The sequence below is a fragment of the Triplophysa rosa genome, linkage group LG17, assembly GCF_024868665.1.
Source record: "Triplophysa rosa linkage group LG17, Trosa_1v2, whole genome shotgun sequence".
Lineage (NCBI taxonomy): Eukaryota > Metazoa > Chordata > Actinopteri > Cypriniformes > Nemacheilidae > Triplophysa > Triplophysa rosa.
Window position 1 is genome coordinate 3,240,671 of NC_079906.1, and position 22,614 is coordinate 3,263,284.

The following is a 22,614-nucleotide window of genomic DNA, read 5'->3' on the forward strand; positions in this document are numbered from 1 at the left end:
TTCGTTTAATTACATCAGAAGTAAATGTAATTAAATTACCGAAAAATAAGCGTAATCCCTTTAAATTAAATTACAGTAACTAATTACTTTGCAACTAGTTACACCCAGCACTGGTCAAACCATAGATATTACCTGAGAAGTTTAAGCAAACCCACATTCATTAAAACTGCATTGATGGAGAAATAATTTAAGCATCTAAAATGGATGTGCTAAAGTTTTTCCCTCTTTAACCTAGTGCTGTTAAATTGAAGCAAACTTTTTTCTGAAATATCCACAACATTAACAACAAAGAGCATGGTTTATCTGTCCATCAGATGCGTGTGAACGTTGCGTTAGTTGCGTCACTATAGCAACAGACTCACTGCAAGCTTTCTTTGAGAATCATCATAAATCATCATAAAACCTATGCAAAAACCATTTTCTCCTCCAGAGGCCCTCGCATATCAAGTTCGCACCTGTTCTCGCACCCCCCTTGCGACGGCCCTGACTTTAAGAATAGTTAGGCTACTCGGGAACAATACTGTGAAACGTACAGCACACATGCAAATGACAGATTGCTATCTAACCTGTTGAGACACGTTATAATATAATCTCCTATTCAGAATAACATGGTCCAATATCAGAAGTCTTTGTACGGTTAATACAGTCTGCTAACTTGGTAACTAAAAATAAGGGACTATTAGTGCTAAGTATATTCTGCATGTTTTTTCATCATTCCCAAGAGATGGTATGCTTCACTTCTTCATAAACAAATTAGTAACTCTCTCATAAATAGGATCTAAACTATGAGTGGCAGATCACTGATACCAAACAGCGAGATGCAGTTGCTTTGGGTGAGCAACACTGAAAAGCACTGTCTGTTTGTGTTTTTTCACAGACACATACAAAAAATTTGGGAGGAAACTAGTTTTTCCGGTATTTTGGTATGGGCTTATATTTGGGACGTACGTTTCAATACCAGACCTTTGATTGAAGTGTGTTCGATATGTTTTATACAGAGGTGCATGCACACACAAATCACTCTTCATGTAGAAATGACTTTCTGTAATGTTTGAATGCATTTTCTTGCGATTTCTGTGATTTAGATGCGCAAAATCAAGTCAGATAAAGACTGTATCCAGCTGCAGTATATTTTTCAAGGGAAGCAGATTTCGCTACAGGTGAGATTATTTGATTAAATGTACTTTGTAACCTCAAAGCTGATGGCACTAAACATACGTCACACATTCCAATTTGATCAGTTGCATTTCTCATAAGTGTGAATGCAATAACATGAGGTGAATGTGTATGTTTTCCAGTGGGCGGGTGGCTAAAGAAGTGATTGAAGCCAGTTCAAAGATTCAAAGAGAACCACCTGTTGTACACAGGTCAGTTACATCTCCATTTTAATTTATTTTGCTTATTTTTCATATTGTTATACAGACCGAATTGGAATTTCGTGATTGTTTGTTAGTCTCCATCGTTATGCTTGTCTGTATGTTCAGATGTTTTCAAGTGTCTACATTTTTATCGCATGACTTTTGTGTTGCAAGAGAAATTGTGAATATTGTATTCATAGTCATATAGAATTCTTAAGGTTATGTGCTCCTGGGTTTGATGTCAGACAAATTCAGATTGGCCCTCATACAAGCATACTAATGGAACTTGCTTTTTTTTGTCTTCTTGTGGTTGTTTTAGGTGCCAGTTTGGCCAAAGCAGAAGCTTTACTTCACTCAGTCATAAACAGCTCATAATGAACATGGAGCCACTCCTACCAGCACTAAGCTCTAGCAGGGAACGCAGAGATATCTCAGCAGACAACGGTAACACAAACATGCTTCTATTATGAATGTGAATGTGTGTCTTATCTTACACATGGAAAATCCAGTGATTTTTTTAAAAGGGGCTCGTTGTACAAACCTTGACTTTTTAGGCAGACGAATGGGAAAGCTGTGTGCCCTTATTCCCAAAGAGATCTTGCCAGATATGTTTGTTTAGTACTGTTCCTATTATGTATCAAAGCTGATTTACTCTAAGAAAAACACGCGGCTGCCGTGTAGATGATACAGCAAAACACGATTCGACATGATTCACAAAATACTACTTAAATAAATTAATAGGTGGCATATACGCCTGTGAATATGTTGTTTTCACAATGGCATCAGTAATAAAAACAAAAGCTTTACAGTGAGCATTACCTCCAGGTGTCTGTATGCAGTCAAAAGCAAGCAAAATAGTGTCCTGTGCACCTTTAAAACAACTGTACTATTGGTTTTGACAGATGTAAGGCACCTGTTCTCGGGGATCTTTTGAAAATGAGCCGATGATGTGCTGGTCTCTGTGGAGACTCCAATCAGAGCATTAAAATACTCATACGATCGTCTCAGCAGACATCATATTAGCACTGATTATTTGGAGTCATGCCCAGACTTGTGCTATAAAAGTACTGTAGAGGTGCACATTAAAACAGCGATTCACATGCTTATAAAGTCAGAAGCTGCTGATTAAGTCAATTGAATCATTCATCTGTTTAAACTCGAATCATTCATGTAAATTCCAGAAAGGTTGTGAATAAAATGTTTATTAAGCTTTTGCCAGGTTGACAGTTCTAGTTGTGTGAATCAGGAAACACAAAGGCCATGTGAACAGTTCTGAAGCTGGTACTGCATCATGTCTAAGCCTCTCACAGATTGAGTTACCAAAGTAAAGGACAAGGTTTTAAGGACTAAATACCACATAAGCCTGTCTCTGGGTTTTCTTGTACGTCCTATACGATCACAGTCTTCCCTTATCTGCACTCTCTTGCAATCTATTAAGAATATTCAAACCAAGTGGCATCTGCAAAAAGATTATGCTTGAATTTGACTCTGAACTAACATTACTGTATACTGCGACTTTTAAGTAATAAGTGTCAAGTGTATTTTTTGGTGGATAAAATCATTTATTCACTGCAGTATATTGAACAATCATAAAACATAAGCTTATTCAAAAGTTGCTGCTTCTATTTTTGTTAATAAAAATGGTTCAGTTCCAAAAAAACGACTTGTGTGCTATAAGCCTTTGAAGTGAAACATCACCAAATGCTACACCATCCACAAGGCTAGGGTGTTATGCAGTCATAGGCGTAATTTGCGGGTGGATGGGTGGGTCATGTCCCCACCACTTTTTGCCAAAGTCAATTTTGTCCCCACCACTTATTGTAAGAAATAAAAAATACGGAGCGTCTATTTACCGTGCAAGTAGCCCGCTTTGTAAGCAGAGGCTATATATACTAACTCCGCCCATCAGTTTCAGATTGGAATAGACAAAATGTAAGAAAGGCGCACAAAGCTTAACTGCTCCGGTGGCGTACAGCGTAAAGCAAGTGTTACCTCCTTCATGTCGTCGTGGGTACGCAACTGCTGTTTGCTGAACTTTTTCCCTATCAGATTGTAAAGGTATTTATTTTTAATAAAATGATGAAAATATTTGAAAATGGCTGTTCAAGTCATACATGTACCAAACATTTTGCGCTTAATTGCACTTTGGTGCTATATATTCGTCCTTATTGTTCTCGACATGCGGTTGCTATCGCCTATTGCAAAATTAATTACATTTTGATACTTTTATCGTAAAAGTATCAAAAAAAATTTGATACTTTTATTTTGATACTTATATTGGAGAAAACTCCAATAAATGGAAAAAGTCACAACTTTGTAGTTTCATGAGTTCAAAACAAAATTTAGAAAGTTTGTTGTATATTTGTAGCCTATCAGGCAATGCCCGTAGTAATTAGTGAAAATAAGATTTTTTAAAGATATTATTTTCCATCTGTTTCCCCTGTATACTTGAATGTTTGTCCTTATTAGCAGGGGGTTGTCAAACACCAAATTTTTAACATGGGGAAAACACACATTCGTTTCAGTAGTTTTTGTTTCATCACGAATTAATACGTTTAATTACGTACGGCAACAGCCATCCTTACATATAATAAAGCACAACATGCTTTAAATGATCTACTGACATGATATAGTTTAAAAACAAATGGAAGCAGATCTGATATGTGAAAAATTAGAATAGTGAGATCAGCGGATAGGAACCTGCTTCACGGCAGTGTCACTATTACTTGTCATGCGTCTTTCGCACTAACGTTACACCACTGAAGCTGTCGATAAAGTGGCGCAGTTTTTATACTGTTTTCTAGAGGAGTCACCTACATGTTTCGCGCTTGTGACGTCCATGAATATTCCCAACGAGTTCTTACAGAAACAATTTATTAAAGTATTGTTTGTGTCGTACGTCTTTGTCCCCACCACTTTTCAAAACAAAGTTACGCCACTGTATGCAGTAGATATATTTTGATTGGTTGTTGTTGTGTTGCTACTTACAAAGATAGTTCACCCCAAAATGAAAATCCTCCCCTCATTTACTCACCCTCTGGTCATTTAAAACCTGTATGGCTAACCTGTTGGTAACGGAGCAATTGACTTGGCTTTGTGTCCATACAATAGAAGTGAATGGGTACCGCTGTTGTTACCAACATTCTTCAAAATACCTTCTTTAGTAAATATAGCCAAAGATATTAATATTAACAAGATGCGCCACTGCCATTGCAATGAATAGCGAGGGATGCAACCCTCAATATGGCCGCTTTAGCGAAGGAAGTCCCACCTTCCAGGTAAACGAGCCAATCGTCAATCAATAAAGACTGACGATTCTCTGGGGCGGGGCTCTCGTGAGGCGCTTGCCAGCCTGTGCGCAGGCGCTATAGTTGGGGCGATATCGAAAAACGTCTTGGTTACGGATGTAACCTCGGTTCCCTGATGGAGGGAACGAGACGTTGTGTCGAACCGACAGAATGGGGTTTGTCTTGAGAACCTATCATCTTCTGAGTATTTAGAAAAGGCCAATGAAAATTGGCGAATGAAATTTGCATGCCGGGCTCCTCCCCGGATGTCCGGGTATAAGAGGGAAGCCGGCGTGCTCATTCATTCACCTGTTGGTCTGAGGGGCCTAAAGCATCCTCCCCCGACCGCTGGGGTGGGCGGCCAGTGTTGTGGCATGAGGGACACAACGTCTCGTTCCCTCTATCAGGGAACCGAGGTTACATCCGTAACCAAGACGTTCCCTTTCTGTCGGTCTCTCGACGTTGTGTCGAAACCGACAGAATGGGGTTCCTATGGAAAACGCCACAGCACTGAGCCGTGTCACAATCTCTGCGGAGCGACGTTGACTGGCCTGGGCGAGTCAGACGAACATGCTAACGCGAAATTATGACCCTCCAGTGGAGAGGAAGGGGGACCCAGAGCTTTACACAAAGTTGGGAAGCCCGTATCACCGGCGGTCACGGGCGGAGGCCTAGTTCTCTAAATGGCGAGAAGCCACCCGGCACCGTACGGCCACTGGGTAAGCATTATTCCCCCTGGGGGAAAAACGCTGCAGAGGCCACTACCTACCGTAGGGAGGAATTAGTGGAGAAACCACATGGTCTCACCATCAGGGGAGAACTCATGGGAAGAATGTGCGGACTGCCGGAGTTAACCGCAAGGTGGGAGTCCACCTGGGGAGGTCATGGGTTGCCAAGGTGGGAACCATTCATGTGGATACATCAGACGGAACAGGTGGAGGGGGGAGTTACCACGTCTGGAGCACTAGGTCCGGTTAGAGCCATCTGGGAGATAACTCAACTGTTCCCCGGCCTAAGGGGGCAGGGCTGCTCTGCCCACCCTGTCCCCTGGAAGAGTGCTTAGTGATGGATGGAATGCCTGTTCTTTACCCGAGGGGAAAGAAGTGAGGCGGGGTCGCCACTGCTCCCCCCGGAGGGGGAAGGGCTTCCGCAGGCGTACGCCCTAACGGTTGCCGGTCCTACCTGTTGCCCTGCAGGACGCGGGCTGACACCAGTTCAACGCGGAGGTTGTAGAACCTCGCAAAGGTATTGGGCGTAGCCCAACCCGCAGCTCTGCAGATGTCTGCCAGAGAGGCGCCCTGAGCCAGTGCCCACGAGGAGGCGACACCCCGAGTGGAATGTGCCTTAACTCCTAAGGGGCAGGGGCGATCTTGCGACCGGTATGCCAAGGAAATGGCATCCACGATCCAGTGCGCCAGTCTCTGTTTGGAGACAGCTCTCCCCTTCTGCTGACCTCCAAAACAGACAAAGAGCTGCTCAGAGCTTCTGAAGCTCTGCGTGCGGTCCAAGTAGAGGCGCAGTGCGCGTACTGGAAACAACATGGAAGGGGTTGGGTCTTCCTCCCCGGTGGGGAGCGCCTGCAAGTTCACCACCTGGTCCCGGAAGGGAGTGGTGGGAACTTTGGGCACGTAGCCGGGCCGTGGTCTGAGGATAACGTGAGAGTCTCCAGGCCCGAATTCTAGGCAACCCGAGGACACAGAGAATGCTTGTAGCTCCCCTACCCTCTTGAAGGAGGTGAGCGCTACCAGGAGGGCCGTCTTCATTGACAGACAAGAAAGATCGGCCTCTCCTAGGGGTTCGAAGGGGGACCACTTCGAGGTCCCAAGAGGGTACGGGGTGTGGGCGAGGCGGATTCAACCGTCTCGCGCCCCTTAGGAACCTGGTCACCAGGTCGTGCTGTCCTAGAGACTTACCAGCAACTGGATCGTGATGTGCGGCTATAGCGGCAACATACACCTTCAGTGTGGAAGGGGAGAGCATCGAGCATCTCTGTGGGTCTTCTCCGTGAGAAGAGCACCAGGACGATAAGAGGCGCCACTTGAAGGCATACAGTCTCCTAGTGGCCGGGGCCCTAGCCTGTGTGAGGGTCTCTACCACCGCCGGGGGTAGGTCGCTCAGGATCTCCTCGTCCCGTCCAGGGGCCAGACATGGAGGTCCCAGAGGTCTGGCCTGGGATGCCAAAACGTGCCCTTCCCCTGAGAAAGAAGGTCCTTCCTCATGGGAATCGGCCAGGGGGGAGTTGTTGTCAGGCGCACCAGCTCTGAGAACCAAGTCCGGTTGGGCTAGTAGGGTGCAACTAGTAGCACTTGATGCTCCTCTTCCCTGACCTTGCACAGGGTCAGTGCAATGAGGCTCACTGGGGGGAAGGCGTACTTCCAGCTGTACACAAGGGCATCCGCACCGAGGGGACCGTCGGATAGGGAGTAGCAAAGCGGACAATGGGTGGAGTCCGGGGAGGCAAACAGGTCCACCTGCGCCTGGCCGAACTGCTCCCATATGAGCTGAACCGCCTGGGGGTGGAGTCGCCACTCTCCGCGAGGTGACCACTGATGAGAGAGCCGGTCTGCTGTCTGGTTCAGGTCGCCCGGGATGTGTATGGCTCGCAGGGAGCTGATCACCTGCTGACTCCACAGGAGGAGGCGTCGGGCGAGTCGTGTTAGCTGCCGTGAACGAACGCCATCCTGGTGGTTGATATACGCCACGGCAGCTGTGCTGTCCGACCGGACCAGCACGTGCCTGCCCTGCACGAAAGGTTGGAACCTCTTCAGTGCAAGTAGCACAGCCCACAACTGTAGGCAGTTGATATGCCAATGCAGGCATATCTGCCCGTCCACCGCCCCGACACTGTGTGCCCATTGCACACAGCACCCCAGCCCTGAAGGGAGGCATCCGTCATTACCACGACGTGTCTTGATACCTGCCCTAGGGGGACCCCCTCCCCTAGGAAGGCCATAGATGACCAAGGGGTCAGGGTGCGCCGGCAGAAAGGCGTGATGACCATACGCCTGCTGCCGGTGTGCCACGCTCTCCAAGGAACTCGACTCTGTAGCCAGTGTTGGAGCGGTCGCATGTGCATCAACCCGAGGGGGACCACCCCCGCCGAGGATGCCATGTGCCCCAGGAGCCTCTGAAATTGTTTCAGGGAGACCGCTGGCTGCCTGAAGTGCTTCAGGCAGTGTAACACTGACCGGGCGCGCTCTGTAGTCAGTCGCGCTGTCATGGAGACGGAGTCGAGTTCCATACCGAGAAAGGAGATACTCTGCGTGGGGGAGAGCTTGCTCTTTTCCCAGTTGACCTGTAGCCCCAACCGATCTAGGTGCCGGAGCACCAGGTCCCTGTGTGTACATAACAAATCTCGCGAGTGAACCGAGATGAGCCAGTCGTCGAGATAGTTTAGTACCCGCACACCTCATTCCCTGAAGGGAAGGAGGGCGGCCTCCATGACCTTCGTAAAGACCCGTGGAGACAGGGACAGACCGAAGGGGAGGACCCTGTACTGATATGCCCGTCCCTCGAACGCGAACCGCAGGAACGGCCGGTGTCGAGGGAGGATCGAGACATGAAAGTACGCGTCCTTCAGGTCGATTGCCATGAACTAGTCCTGACGCCTGACGGACGTCAGGATGCGCTTCTGCGTGACCATCCTGAAAGGCAGCTTGTGTAGGTGTCTGCTCAGAACACGCAGATCCAAGATAGGGCGCAACCCCCCGCCTTTCTTGGGGACAATGAAGTACAGGCTGTAGAACCCGCTGGACATCTCGGCCGGTGGGACGGGCTCGATCGCCCCCTTCACCAGAAGGGAGGCGACCTCCGCCCGAAGTATGGGGGCATCCCTGCCTCTGACTAAGGTTAAAAGGATGCCCCGGAACTTGGGCGGACGTGTAGCGAACTGAATCATGTAGCCGAGACGGATCGTCTTCCTCAGCCAGCCTGACAGTCTGGGAAGCTGAGACCAAGCTCCCAGAAACCGAGACAGAGGGACTAGAGGTTTGATCTGCTTCATCGCCCCCGCGGAGGGTGGTTCGATGGCTAGCAGTACGGATTCCTTGCCGGGGGAGGACCCCCGGGGAGGAGATCAGCTCTGCTGTTTTTCCTGCCTGGCGACTGTCCAGCTCAACGCACTGTCTGTCTGAGAGTGCTGAAGGCTGGTGTTTATACTCGACATTGCGCTTCGCCGTGACGCAACATCGAGTTGCTGTCCACCGTCGACCAGAGGGTGGGAACGGTTGTGAAAACCCAGAGAGAGAGGAAACTCTTTTTGTGAGGAAGTGGGCGCTGGCCCCCCAGGGGGGACCAGCTGATGGTAGAATGGGACAGGAACCATCCCTATCCGACCCAGCGATGGAGTGGCTGGGTTCGGGCCCGATGGTAGCCTCGATCTCCCTGGGGTCTCTCCGTCAGGGCCGCTTCTGCTTCCGCGACGGCTGCTGACGGGGAGGCGGTTTCCTCTTCGACGTCCTTTTCCGGGAGGCAGCCTGAGAAGGGGGCACTGGAGCCGGAACCAGAGTCGAAGAGGGACGGGGCTGCTGGGAAGCAGACGCCGCTCGGGATCTCGAAGGCCTGACGGCTGCCAAGTCACGGCGGGGCAGGATATGTCTGATGGCCTCCGTCTGCTTCTTCACCGTCGAGAACTGCTGAGAGAAATCCTCAACGGTGTCACCAAACAGCCTTCCCTGCGAGATGGGGGCGTCGAGAAAGCAAACCTTCTCGGCGTCCCGCATCGGCGCAAGGTTGAGCCAGAGGTGCCTCTCTTGGACCACCATGGTGGACATCGCCCGACCCAAGGCCCGTGCCGTCACCTTAGTCGCCCGTAGAGCGAGATCGGTGGCGGTACAGAGTTCCTGCATTACCATTGGGTCGGTCTTACCCCCGTGGAGCTCCTTCAACGCCTTGGCCTGGTGGACCTGCAGGATGGCCATGGCGTGGAGGGAGGAGGTGCCGAAAATTTACACGCCCTGGATGGGAGTCTAGGTCGAGCTCTCCAGGTGGCCACTGTCTGCGGGCACAGGTGCACCGCGACAGCACGCTCCACCTGGGGAATCTCGACATAGCCCCTGGCCGCCCCACCATCGAGGGAAGTGAGGGCGACTGAGCCTTTCTGATTGGAACGGGCTGTGAGGGGCGCGTTCCAAGTCTTACTCAGCTCCTCATGCACCTCCGCTCCGGGAAGAACGGGACCGGAGCTGGGGAGCCGCGCTCAGACCCCAGGTACCACGTATCCAGCCGCGAGCGCTGGGGTAAAGGTGGTGCTGTGCACTGCAGCCCAATGCTCGCGGCGGCCCGGAAAAGCATGGATCGGGTAACAGACGAGGTGGTGGCTTTATCCATAAAGAATACCGCCACCCGAGTGCCACGCTCTCCAAGGAACTCGACTCTGTAGCCAGTGTTGGAGCGGTCGCATGTGCATCAACCCGAGGGGGACCACCCCCGCCGAGGATGCCATGTGCCCCAGGAGCCTCTGAAATTGTTTCAGGGAGACCGCTGGCTGCCTGAAGTGTTTCAGGCAGTGTAACACTGACCGGGCGCGCTCTGTAGTCAGTCGCGCTGTCATGGAGACGGAGTCGAGTTCCATACCGAGAAAGGAGATACTCTGCGTGGGGGAGAGCTTGCTCTTTTCCCAGTTGACCTGTAGCCCCAACCGATCTAGGTGCCGGAGCACCAGGTCCCTGTGTGTACATAACAAATCTCGCGAGTGAACCGAGATGAGCCAGTCGTCGAGATAGTTTAGTACCCGCACACCTCATTCCCTGAAGGGAAGGAGGGCGGCCTCCATGACCTTCGTAAAGACCCGTGGAGACAGGGACAGACCGAAGGGGAGGACCCTGTACTGATATGCCCGTCCCTCGAACGCGAACCGCAGGAACGGCCGGTGTCGAGGGAGGATCGAGACATGAAAGTACGCGTCCTTCAGGTCGATTGCCATGAACTAGTCCTGACGCCTGACGGACGTCAGGATGCGCTTCTGCGTGACCATCCTGAAAGGCAGCTTGTGTAGGTGTCTGTTCAGAACACGCAGATCCAAGATAGGGCGCAACCCCCCGCCTTTCTTGGGGACAATGAAGTACAGGCTGTAGAACCCGCTGGACATCTCGGCCGGTGGGACGGGCTCGATCGCCCCCTTCACCAGAAGGGAGGCGACCTCCGCCCGAAGTATGGGGGCATCCCTGCCTCTGACTAAGGTTAAAAGGATGCCCCGGAACTTGGGCGGACGTGTAGCGAACTGAATCATGTAGCCGAGACGGATCGTCTTCCTCAGCCAGCCTGACAGTCTGGGAAGCTGAGACCAAGCTCCCAGAAACCGAGACAGAGGGACTAGAGGTTTGATCTGCTTCATCGCCCCCGCGGAGGGTGGTTCGATGGCTAGCAGTACGGATTCCTTGCCGGGGGAGGACCCCCGGGGAGGAGATCAGCTCTGCTGTTTTTCCTGCCTGGCGACTGTCCAGCTCAACGCACTGTCTGTCTGAGAGTGCTGAAGGCTGGTGTTTATACTCGACATTGCGCTTCGCCGTGACGCAACATCGAGTTGCTGTCCACCGTCGACCAGAGGGTGGGAACGGTTGTGAAAACCCAGAGAGAGAGGAAACTCTTTTTGTGAGGAAGTGGGCGCTGGCCCCCCAGGGGGGACCAGCTGATGGTAGAATGGGACAGGAACCATCCCTATCCGACCCAGCGATGGAGTGGCTGGGTTCGGGCCCGATGGTAGCCTCGATCTCCCTGGGGTCTCTCCGTCAGGGCCGCTTCTGCTTCCGCGACGGCTGCTGACGGGGAGGCGGTTTCCTCTTCGACGTCCTTTTCCGGGAGGCAGCCTGAGAAGGGGGCACTGGAGCCGGAACCAGAGTCGAAGAGGGACGGGGCTGCTGGGAAGCAGACGCCGCTCGGGATCTCGAAGGCCTGACGGCTGCCAAGTCACGGCGGGGCAGGATATGTCTGATGGCCTCCGTCTGCTTCTTCACCGTCGAGAACTGCTGAGAGAAATCCTCAACGGTGTCACCAAACAGCCTTCCCTGCGAGATGGGGGCGTCGAGAAAGCAAACCTTCTCGGCGTCCCGCATCGGCGCAAGGTTGAGCCAGAGGTGCCTCTCTTGGACCACCATGGTGGACATCGCCCGACCCAAGGCCCGTGCCGTCACCTTAGTCGCCCGTAGAGCGAGATCGGTGGCGGTACAGAGTTCCTGCATTACCATTGGGTCGGTCTTACCCCCGTGGAGCTCCTTCAACGCCTTGGCCTGGTGGACCTGCAGGATGGCCATGGCGTGGAGGGAGGAGGTGCCGAAAATTTACACGCCCTGGATGGGAGTCTAGGTCGAGCTCTCCAGGTGGCCACTGTCTGCGGGCACAGGTGCACCGCGACAGCACGCTCCACCTGGGGAATCTCGACATAGCCCCTGGCCGCCCCACCATCGAGGGAAGTGAGGGCGACTGAGCCTTTCTGATTGGAACGGGCTGTGAGGGGCGCGTTCCAAGTCTTACTCAGCTCCTCATGCACCTCCGCTCCGGGAAGAACGGGACCGGAGCTGGGGAGCCGCGCTCAGACCCCAGGTACCACGTATCCAGCCGCGAGCGCTGGGGTAAAGGTGGTGCTGTGCACTGCAGCCCAATGCTCGCGGCGGCCCGGAAAAGCATGGATCGGGTAACAGACGAGGTGGTGGCTTTATCCATAAAGAATACCGCCACCCGAGTGCCACGCTCTCCAAGGAACTCGACTCTGTAGCCAGTGTTGGAGCGGTCGCATGTGCATCAACCCGAGGGGGACCACCCCCGCCGAGGATGCCATGTGCCCCAGGAGCCTCTGAAATTGTTTCAGGGAGACCGCTGGCTGCCTGAAGTGTTTCAGGCAGTGTAACACTGACCGGGCGCGCTCTGTAGTCAGTCGCGCTGTCATGGAGACGGAGTCGAGTTCCATACCGAGAAAGGAGATACTCTGCGTGGGGGAGAGCTTGCTCTTTTCCCAGTTGACCTGTAGCCCCAACCGATCTAGGTGCCGGAGCACCAGGTCCCTGTGTGTACATAACAAATCTCGCGAGTGAACCGAGATGAGCCAGTCGTCGAGATAGTTTAGTACCCGCACACCTCATTCCCTGAAGGGAAGGAGGGCGGCCTCCATGACCTTCGTAAAGACCCGTGGAGACAGGGACAGACCGAAGGGGAGGACCCTGTACTGATATGCCCGTCCCTCGAACGCGAACCGCAGGAACGGCCGGTGTCGAGGGAGGATCGAGACATGAAAGTACGCGTCCTTCAGGTCGATTGCCATGAACTAGTCCTGACGCCTGACGGACGTCAGGATGCGCTTCTGCGTGACCATCCTGAAAGGCAGCTTGTGTAGGTGTCTGCTCAGAACACGCAGATCCAAGATAGGGCGCAACCCCCCGCCTTTCTTGGGGACAATGAAGTACAGGCTGTAGAACCCGCTGGACATCTCGGCCGGTGGGACGGGCTCGATCGCCCCCTTCACCAGAAGGGAGGCGACCTCCGCCCGAAGTATGGGGGCATCCCTGCCTCTGACTAAGGTTAAAAGGATGCCCCGGAACTTGGGCGGACGTGTAGCGAACTGAATCATGTAGCCGAGACGGATCGTCTTCCTCAGCCAGCCTGACAGTCTGGGAAGCTGAGACCAAGCTCCCAGAAACCGAGACAGAGGGACTAGAGGTTTGATCTGCTTCATCGCCCCCGCGGAGGGTGGTTCGATGGCTAGCAGTACGGATTCCTTGCCGGGGGAGGACCCCCGGGGAGGAGATCAGCTCTGCTGTTTTTCCTGCCTGGCGACTGTCCAGCTCAACGCACTGTCTGTCTGAGAGTGCTGAAGGCTGGTGTTTATACTCGACATTGCGCTTCGCCGTGACGCAACATCGAGTTGCTGTCCACCGTCGACCAGAGGGTGGGAACGGTTGTGAAAACCCAGAGAGAGAGGAAACTCTTTTTGTGAGGAAGTGGGCGCTGGCCCCCCAGGGGGGACCAGCTGATGGTAGAATGGGACAGGAACCATCCCTATCCGACCCAGCGATGGAGTGGCTGGGTTCGGGCCCGATGGTAGCCTCGATCTCCCTGGGGTCTCTCCGTCAGGGCCGCTTCTGCTTCCGCGACGGCTGCTGACGGGGAGGCGGTTTCCTCTTCGACGTCCTTTTCCGGGAGGCAGCCTGAGAAGGGGGCACTGGAGCCGGAACCAGAGTCGAAGAGGGACGGGGCTGCTGGGAAGCAGACGCCGCTCGGGATCTCGAAGGCCTGACGGCTGCCAAGTCACGGCGGGGCAGGATATGTCTGATGGCCTCCGTCTGCTTCTTCACCGTCGAGAACTGCTGAGAGAAATCCTCAACGGTGTCACCAAACAGCCTTCCCTGCGAGATGGGGGCGTCGAGAAAGCAAACCTTCTCGGCGTCCCGCATCGGCGCAAGGTTGAGCCAGAGGTGCCTCTCTTGGACCACCATGGTGGACATCGCCCGACCCAAGGCCCGTGCCGTCACCTTAGTCGCCCGTAGAGCGAGATCGGTGGCGGTACAGAGTTCCTGCATTACCATTGGGTCGGTCTTACCCCCGTGGAGCTCCTTCAACGCCTTGGCCTGGTGGACCTGCAGGATGGCCATGGCGTGGAGGGAGGAGGTGCCGAAAATTTACACGCCCTGGATGGGAGTCTAGGTCGAGCTCTCCAGGTGGCCACTGTCTGCGGGCACAGGTGCACCGCGACAGCACGCTCCACCTGGGGAATCTCGACATAGCCCCTGGCCGCCCCACCATCGAGGGAAGTGAGGGCGACTGAGCCTTTCTGATTGGAACGGGCTGTGAGGGGCGCGTTCCAAGTCTTACTCAGCTCCTCATGCACCTCCGCTCCGGGAAGAACGGGACCGGAGCTGGGGAGCCGCGCTCAGACCCCAGGTACCACGTATCCAGCCGCGAGCGCTGGGGTAAAGGTGGTGCTGTGCACTGCAGCCCAATGCTCGCGGCGGCCCGGAAAAGCATGGATCGGGTAACAGACGAGGTGGTGGCTTTATCCATAAAGAATACCGCCACCCGTGACCGCAACGTCTTCGTATCCACGAAGGCTGCCTCAGCATGCCGGAGACCCAAACACCTGAGACAGACATCATGTCCGTCCCCTTCCTCAATGAGCGCGTCGCACCCAAGAGAACAGCGGGACATGCCGCGCTGGAGAAATTTGCTCTTTTAGAAAAAGAATTGCTCAGACACTTCCGGAACTGCCGAGACGCCCAGGGGAAAGTTGCTGCAGGAAGGGACCGTCCGCTGCACCACGTCGTAGATTCCAGCAGAATAAGATAAGCGAAGATCTGGAGAACGCTCATCAGATGCTTAGGCTCTGAAGAACAAAAGGTGAATGAATGAGCACGCCTGTCACGGTTGGTGGTGAACGAGAACCCAAGTGCAGGCAGGCAGTAAGGGGTTAACAAAACAAGACTTTATTGTACACACAAAGGGACAGAAATAAAACACCCACGAGGAGGTAAATGATAAGGTAACAAAACAATACTTTAATAACCAAACAAAAACTCACGATGGGGTGCAAAACAAAACCGGAACTACATAAACGGGAACAAAACTAGAACTCAAAACAAAACACTTCCCATGAGAGGGCAAAAACTAAACAAAATCCAAAACAAGGCAAGGAATAAATCACACGACAGGGGAAGCTAGGTGAACACGAAACACTCACAAATCCAACAGGACCGCAGGTTACCACAGAGACAGGACGTAGGCACACGAGTACAGGATGCACGTACAAACACACATGCAAACGTAATCCACGAACACAAGACAAAGAAACAAGAGGGTATTTAAAGGCAAGACAAACGAGGGATAACGACACAGGGCAGGTGTGGGTAATTAAACATTCAGGGGAAGATAACAAGGAAACGAGAGGAGTGGGGCCAATGACAAGACACTGGAGAGAACGTATATTATTGTCAAAAGGACAATAATATGTTTCTCTCCACACATAACCAAAAGCTTTGCCATGGCTCTGCTACAGGACCAAGAAAAACATGACTAAGGAAGCAGAGCCATGACAACGCCGGCTTGCCTCTTATACCCGGACATCCGGGGAGGAGCCCGGCATGCAAATTTCATTCACCAATTTTCATTGGCCTTTTCTAAATACTCAGAAGATGATAGGTTCTCAAGACAAACCCCATTCTGTCGGTTTGACACAACGTCGAGAGACCGACAGAAAGGGAACTAGATTTTTAGCACAATTTAAGCTTGGCAAACCAAAGTTATGTTACAGTTCATGTCATGTTTAATTATTGATCAGAAATATGCTGTTTAATTGTGATTTTTTCCAGAGATTTTAGAAATATCTGCCTTCCCCCATTCAAGTAGATAGGACTGTGGACTTGCTATGATGTAAATAGCTTCCCAGAGGCATTGCAAACATGGCCACTGAGTGGCACGACTTCCGTAAAACAGACTTAGCACCAGTACGCTCACGCCGACCTGGGTTCGATTCCTGTCTCGACAGTCCTTTGCCGGTTCGCTCTCCTGTCTCCACCCAAGCTTTCCTGTCAGTTTTCCACTATACTCTGTCACTAAAAGCATGAAAAGCCCCCCCAACCCCCCAAAACAAATTTTTAGTTTTCTGCAGAAGAAAAAAGTCATACAGGTTTGGAATGACATGAGGGTGTATAAATGATGACATCTTCTGTATGGTTGGTACGGTGTTATGTACTTACAACTTACTGGCCCATATTCAAGTGTATTGTGTTCTTAGTTCCACACTGGAGAGCATTGAGTCATACTATAATATCTGGCTTCTCTTTGCTACACTGGTAAGGACGTTTGTGTCTTATTTAGGGGGTAATTTGCAACTCAAGCAAGTGACATCATCGTGACTTATGATTAAAATAGACCAATTGCTTGCATGCTCTTCTCTTAGATAACAGTGGCTTTTAAAAATTACCCTATCAACTGATAGCTTGAACCACTTCTGATGCTTTTACATGTGTTTTTTTATTACTTTGTTTAAGCCCAAGAACAATTTACAGGGTGTATGAATTTGTGCAGTCTCATTTGTTTAATACGATCTGCTTTCCCGCCAGTGCTGTTTAGGTTAGACATGGGCCTTCGTGATTGCATGATTAATCATGTTTTTTCTACGATGCACATTGTATGAAATCATACAAAATAGCCAACTCATTAAATAATAACGAATACCAGTGAAATAAGACTTAAAATGTTGTTTTTTTACTTTTGGATTCACAATGGCCACAGTGGTGTTGTTTTTTGATAATTGCGAAGGTTATCAGAAACTTGATCGAATATGTTATTTTCCTCACATTGATTCGTATTCCTTTAATAACTGTTGTAGTAATAATAAATTAAAAGCAAAGGCACAAAAACAGGACACCTCAGACTAAATCCGGATGTGTCTATGAGATGTACTGTTCTGCAGAGCGTATCTTTTCATCATAATCAGCCGCTGTGATTACCAAAGCCACATGCTATGCGTGATGCTGTATAAATAGCTCATCCTGCATTTGGGCTGATCCGACCCCTAATGCCCCGACTTTGTTAAAACTGTCTGCTATCCAGTGAAGAGAAGGGGTCGGCCAGACCCCATACTATGGGTGTATGCGATTTATTACAGCGATGACCCAAGCCAGATGACTCGGGAAGAGTGCTTGACATCATTAAACCGGAGAAGAACCTAGTAGAAGGTCATTGTGCAGATAGTCTGCGATCAGAGTGGGACGTTTTTAGAGAGGGTTCAATATGGATGTTTTTGGAGAACAGGGGGAGTGCGGAATGGGCGTTCAGGATGAGGTGGGTTGTGAAACGGTTGCTGAGGAAATTCTGCAAAGAGATGTAGATGAGGTTCTTAATGGATTTCTGGGTAACAGTTTAAGGGAGCAAGCGGACGGCATGCGTTGCCAGGTAAAGATCACCACGCGCCACAGCCTACAGCTCCGCATGGCCAACCACACAGCACGAGATGTCTATGTACGACTTCTTGGCCACGGGGAGCGCATCTCAGGAACTGGTATGGAAGCTACCCAAATCTGATGATTTCACATTAGCATCTCTTATTTGTGACCGTAATGGTGCAATGCAAGAGGTCGGAATTATTATTTATAGGAACAGCGTGGCTATACTTCATTTCATCAGTGACTATTACAGTACTTTCACTCTGTAATTTAAGAATTCTTAACGCAGATGTAGACATGGTCATCATAAATTTAAAATTCAACTTCTTAAGTTGTTAATGTTAATCATATGACAGTTAAAATGAAAACATTTAAATATACTTACATTTTGTTTTGTATTTTAGAGTTGAGCAGATGTGATGATACCTCTAATGTGTGGTTTAAGGAGTTTTTCATGATGTTTCTGTGCAATCATGTTTTTCACCGGACAAACTATAAAGAATATCTAAGCACCAGAATATGTAGAGATGTAGGGATGGCCTTTTTTTCAAATTTGGGCCAGTTAGGAAATACACAACACCCTGAAAAGCACCAACTGTGCCCTAATTTTGACGATACCACTCACATTTTAATTAAAATCTTATAGTGAGCTGGATGCTGCAGATGTCAACTTGTTCTTTTTTACTTCGAGAAATACTTGATGACGTCTGTATCTTTTCATCGATTTTTATGTTCTTTTGAAAAATCACCTTAAAATTTAATTGTTGTGTCTGATTGTTGCCATGGTAACCACAGTGGTCTGTTTCTAGTGACTCTTGCCTCCTGCTGGGCTCTTTATATGTGTCGCTATGGTGACATGTTGTCTGTGCCTATGCCTTCATCTACAAGGTTATACAATGATTATTCAATTTGCTTAGATAAACATGACATTTCAAGCATAGTCGGGAGCTTGTTAAAGGGACAGTTCACCCCCCCACAGACACAAAAAAACTGTCATCATTTATTCACCCTAATGTCATTCAAAACTTGTATAGGGCTCTTTCTCTATGTTCTGCACAAAGGTTTGGAACGACATGATTTTCATTTCAAACGTTCATTTTTGGATAAACTGTATCTTTAATGTAGTTAAATCCATTATATTCTAACGGATTGTTTAAATTAGTCTTTATATTGTATTCCGACTGCAAAACGTGGCAAAAACTCATATGTCTTTTAAGATTTACGTGAATCGTTTTTCAAAAGAACATTAATATTATTGTGAAACAAGAAATTGAGATATTCTTTTTAGATGAGGTTGTTGGGTGAGTGCTGTGTACATTTGAGTAGAGCTGCATGGAGAACCCTCAACGTCAGTGACAATTTAGCCGGGAGACTTGTCTTAATCCACACTACCCAGGCAGCTGGGTCTATATTTAGATCTGACTTGTCCAAAAAAACAGGCTACAGTCATTCTCTTAGCTGCTCTATGAACACACACACACACAGACAAGATGCATACAATAAGGGCAACAGCAATTATTTGTGAGTAATCTCAATTAATACATGTGTTTTATTCAAACGTGAAAAAACTTCAGACAGCAGGATTCCACATTTTGTACATGTAAAATAACTGTGATTAACATGTTGTATGCTTTGCAGGACTCCGGGCTTTAAAAGACTCAGTTCACCTCTCTCCACTGAAACCATCGGTGACACCTGAGGAAGTGGAGACAGAGGATAGAGAAACCGTCCAGGAAAGACAAGAAGATGAGACAGCCAACAAGACGAGAGCAGATGAGGAGAGGAGAGACACACATGCAGATAATGAAGAAGAGGAGAGCGACACTCTCAGTATTTCTGACACGGCGTATAACCCGTGTGCTAGCATGGTGCCAACGCCAGTGGAGGAGAGCCAAGACGTTTTGTTCCAGAGCCCCGCACGCATGCTGAAGGAGCTACACGCCGATCCAGAGATGCAGGTGGAGCTTCAGGCCGAACAGGATCCGGAATTGGCCAGAGAGGAGTATCGCCAGTCTTTGTGCAATCCGCCAAATGGGCGGCACCAGATTCAGGCATGCCTGCGCAGTGCTGTGCGTCTGGTGGTGATGGCCACTGGCCTTCTCATGATTCTACTTCCACTGCTCCTCGTACTGTTGGAGTCAGACTTGGACATCTCGTTCTTACATGATATTCGCCAGACGCCTGAGTTCGAGCAGTTTCACTACGAGTATTACTGCCCTCTGCGAAGATGGTTTCTCTGCAAAGTGGAACTCATAATGGAGCATCTATGGGGGGAATGAGCTAATGGCACCGTCATGGAACAGGGGGCGGGAATGAAAGGAAGGCTTGCTCTCCTACAGTACATCACGTTATTTATGCCCATTCATCTTTGAAAGTCAAGTAGATAATTGTAGTTTGGTTGTATTTTAGCAGTCGTAATGGACATTTGTAGGATCCACAAATGCCTTAGATGGTTCAGTCAGCTACTTAAAGGCTATAAACAATGACAAAAAATGAGTTCTGATAAAAATGCACTGAAATTTCACTCATTTTATCATTGATATATGCCATTTTAAAATGATTTTGCATGTGCTTCTATACTTTTAAAAAAGCAAACAAAAAACATTCAGGGTCCAAAATTAATTGTTTGCTCCAGCTGTCATTTTTCCAGGAATATTGCTGGTTCTGTCAACTGCAGCATCAGATCGATAGATATACACATGATCATTTTGGACCCTGCTGTCAGATTTAATATGTTGACGTTGATCCATGTCACATTAATTCTTTTTTATGTTCCATATCACAAAAAATGCATCTCAGAATGTAGAACAGGGGCCCACTTCCCCAAATCAAGAAAACCTATTACATTTTAAAGCTTTACAGCTATTTAGATCAAATTCTGACCTCATAACATTGTGTTGCAAATGATATTTTCTGCCTCCAGCGGAGTAACACAATATATAGCGAGGGCAAGCTCTGCATACTAAAACGTATCTGTTTTTAAATTTTCTACATTTCCAAGTTATGAGTGCAGTTACTTGTATCTTTTAGTTATGTTATGTTATTTAAACTGCTTTATATTAAAAAGAAGGTAGTAGAGAAGTAAAATATTTTTAATATGACCAATTAATCTAAAATGCTGTGCTGTGTTTTTTTTTTTACAATGAATAGCACAAAATGTAAAACTTTTTTAAAGATTTTCTGATGTCATATGAAAGTTTTACTATAACAGGCTTTGAGAGGATGGTACAGTAATACATTTAACAGTCTTACATGGTCACACAACATACAGTATCACTTAATGTCAAATACACAATAGAAAAAAACATCTAAAATTCAAAAGTAAAAGGTGTAGAATATTACTCTGACATAAAGATGGTATAAAACTTTTTTAAAAGGATTACAAACAATCTTAAAATCCATTTAGTCTCAAATTTTTTTTGTTAATACTCTAAGCTGTTTCAATGCAGGTCTTTGTTAATCCACACACGTCTTTAATGTGTATACATGGTTAGAATAGAACCAGGCCGAACTGCAGGTTTGCTCAAACAATGCTAAAGACTGATTTGTCATGCAAGTGATCGCTCTACTAGTAAATAAATGTTAAAACTTAAAGATTTATTTGCCCCATAATTATACTAAAATAAACATAACGTTTACATACATTTCAGTAGAAATCATCTCGGTTATGTCTGTAACCCCTGTTCCCTGATGGAGGGAACGAGACGTTGTGTCGACAGAATGGGGGTCGACAGAAACCTATCATCTCTGACTGACTTTGAAAACGCCAATGAAATTGGCGAATGAAATTTGCATGCCGGTCACTGCCCCAGATATCCGGGTATAAAGGGAAAATGGCATGCTGCATTCATTCACCTTTTGTGCTGAAGAGCCTGAGAAGTGTCTCTCAACTGCTGCAGCGGGAAAAGAGACGAGAGCTGAGAAAGAGCGGCGTCTCTCAGGGGCTCGAAAGGGGGCCTCTGAAGGCCTGCCAGGACCACATCGAGGTCCCAAGAAGGTACGGAGCGCGGACGAGGCGGATTCAGCCTTCTCGTGCCCCGTAGGAACCTAATGATCAGGTCGTGCTGTCCCAGAGACAGTCCCAGAACCAATGACTGGTTCGTGATGAGCGGCAATGGCGGCTACATACACTTTCAGTGTGGAAGGGGAGAGATTGCTCTCGAGTCTCTCTTGCAGGAAGGACAACACGCTCCCAATCGATCAACTCCACAGGTCTTCTCTTCGAGAAGAGCACCAGGACGAGAAGAGGCGCCACTTAAAGGCGTACAGCCGCCTAGTCGCAGGGGCCCTAGCCTGAGTGATCATCTCAACCACCGCAGGGGTTAGGCCACTCAGGATCTCCTCGTCCCGTCCAGGAGCCAGACATGGAGGTTCCAGAGGTCTGGTTTCGGATGCCACAACGTGCCCTTCCCCTGCGAAAGAAGGTCCTTCATCAGGGGAATCGGCCAGGGGGAGTTGTCGTCAGGAGCATTAGCTCCGAGAACCAAGTCCGGTTGGGCCAGTACGGCGCAACTAGTAGCACTTGATGCTCCTCTTCCCTGACCTTGCACAGGACCTGTGCAATGAGGCTCACTGGAGGGAAGGCGTACTAACGCTTGTCCCGTGGCCAGCTGTGCGCTAGGGCATCCGTGGTGGCAGGGCCGAAGCCACTGCTGTCACGGGACGGGAAGCAGACGAGGTGGTGGCTGGGTCCATAAAGAACACAGCCAACCGTGACCGCAACATCTGGATCGTCATCCGCCCGCAGTGCGGGCAGGTCGTATCCACAAATGACGGCCTCAGCGTGCCGGATACCCAAACACTTGAGGCAGACGTCGTGTCCGTCCCCCTCCTCGATGAGGGTGTTGCATCCACGAGAACAGCGGGACATGCCATGATGAAGAAATTTGCTCTTTTAGAACACCTCTGGTACTGCCGAGACGCCCAGGGTAAGCTGCACCACGTCGAAGATTCCAAGATTCCAGCAGTTCTGCGAGAGGATCAGCATAGAGATGTGAGGATCCGAAGAACAAAAGGTGAATGAATGCAGCACGCCGTCTTCCATTTATACCCGGATATCCGGGGCGGAAACCGGCATGCAAATTTCATTCGCCAATTTCA

At 49.4% G+C, this 22,614-nt stretch overlaps 1 protein-coding gene across 1 annotated transcript in view; it reads left to right on the forward strand.

The window, feature by feature from the left end:
- Positions 1-21,298, forward strand: part of frmd3 (FERM domain containing 3) — a 76,485-nt gene extending 55,187 nt beyond the window's left edge. Inside the window, exons 11-14 of the mRNA XM_057357471.1 lie at positions 1,086-1,160; positions 1,299-1,367; positions 1,678-1,802; positions 19,153-21,298. Of these exons, the coding sequence (XP_057213454.1) occupies positions 1,086-1,160; positions 1,299-1,367; positions 1,678-1,802; positions 19,153-19,793 (910 nt within the window). The 3' untranslated portion in view covers positions 19,794-21,298. The remainder of the gene's footprint in view (positions 1-1,085; positions 1,161-1,298; positions 1,368-1,677; positions 1,803-19,152) is intronic.
- The last annotated feature ends 1,316 nt before the right edge of the window (positions 21,299-22,614 follow it).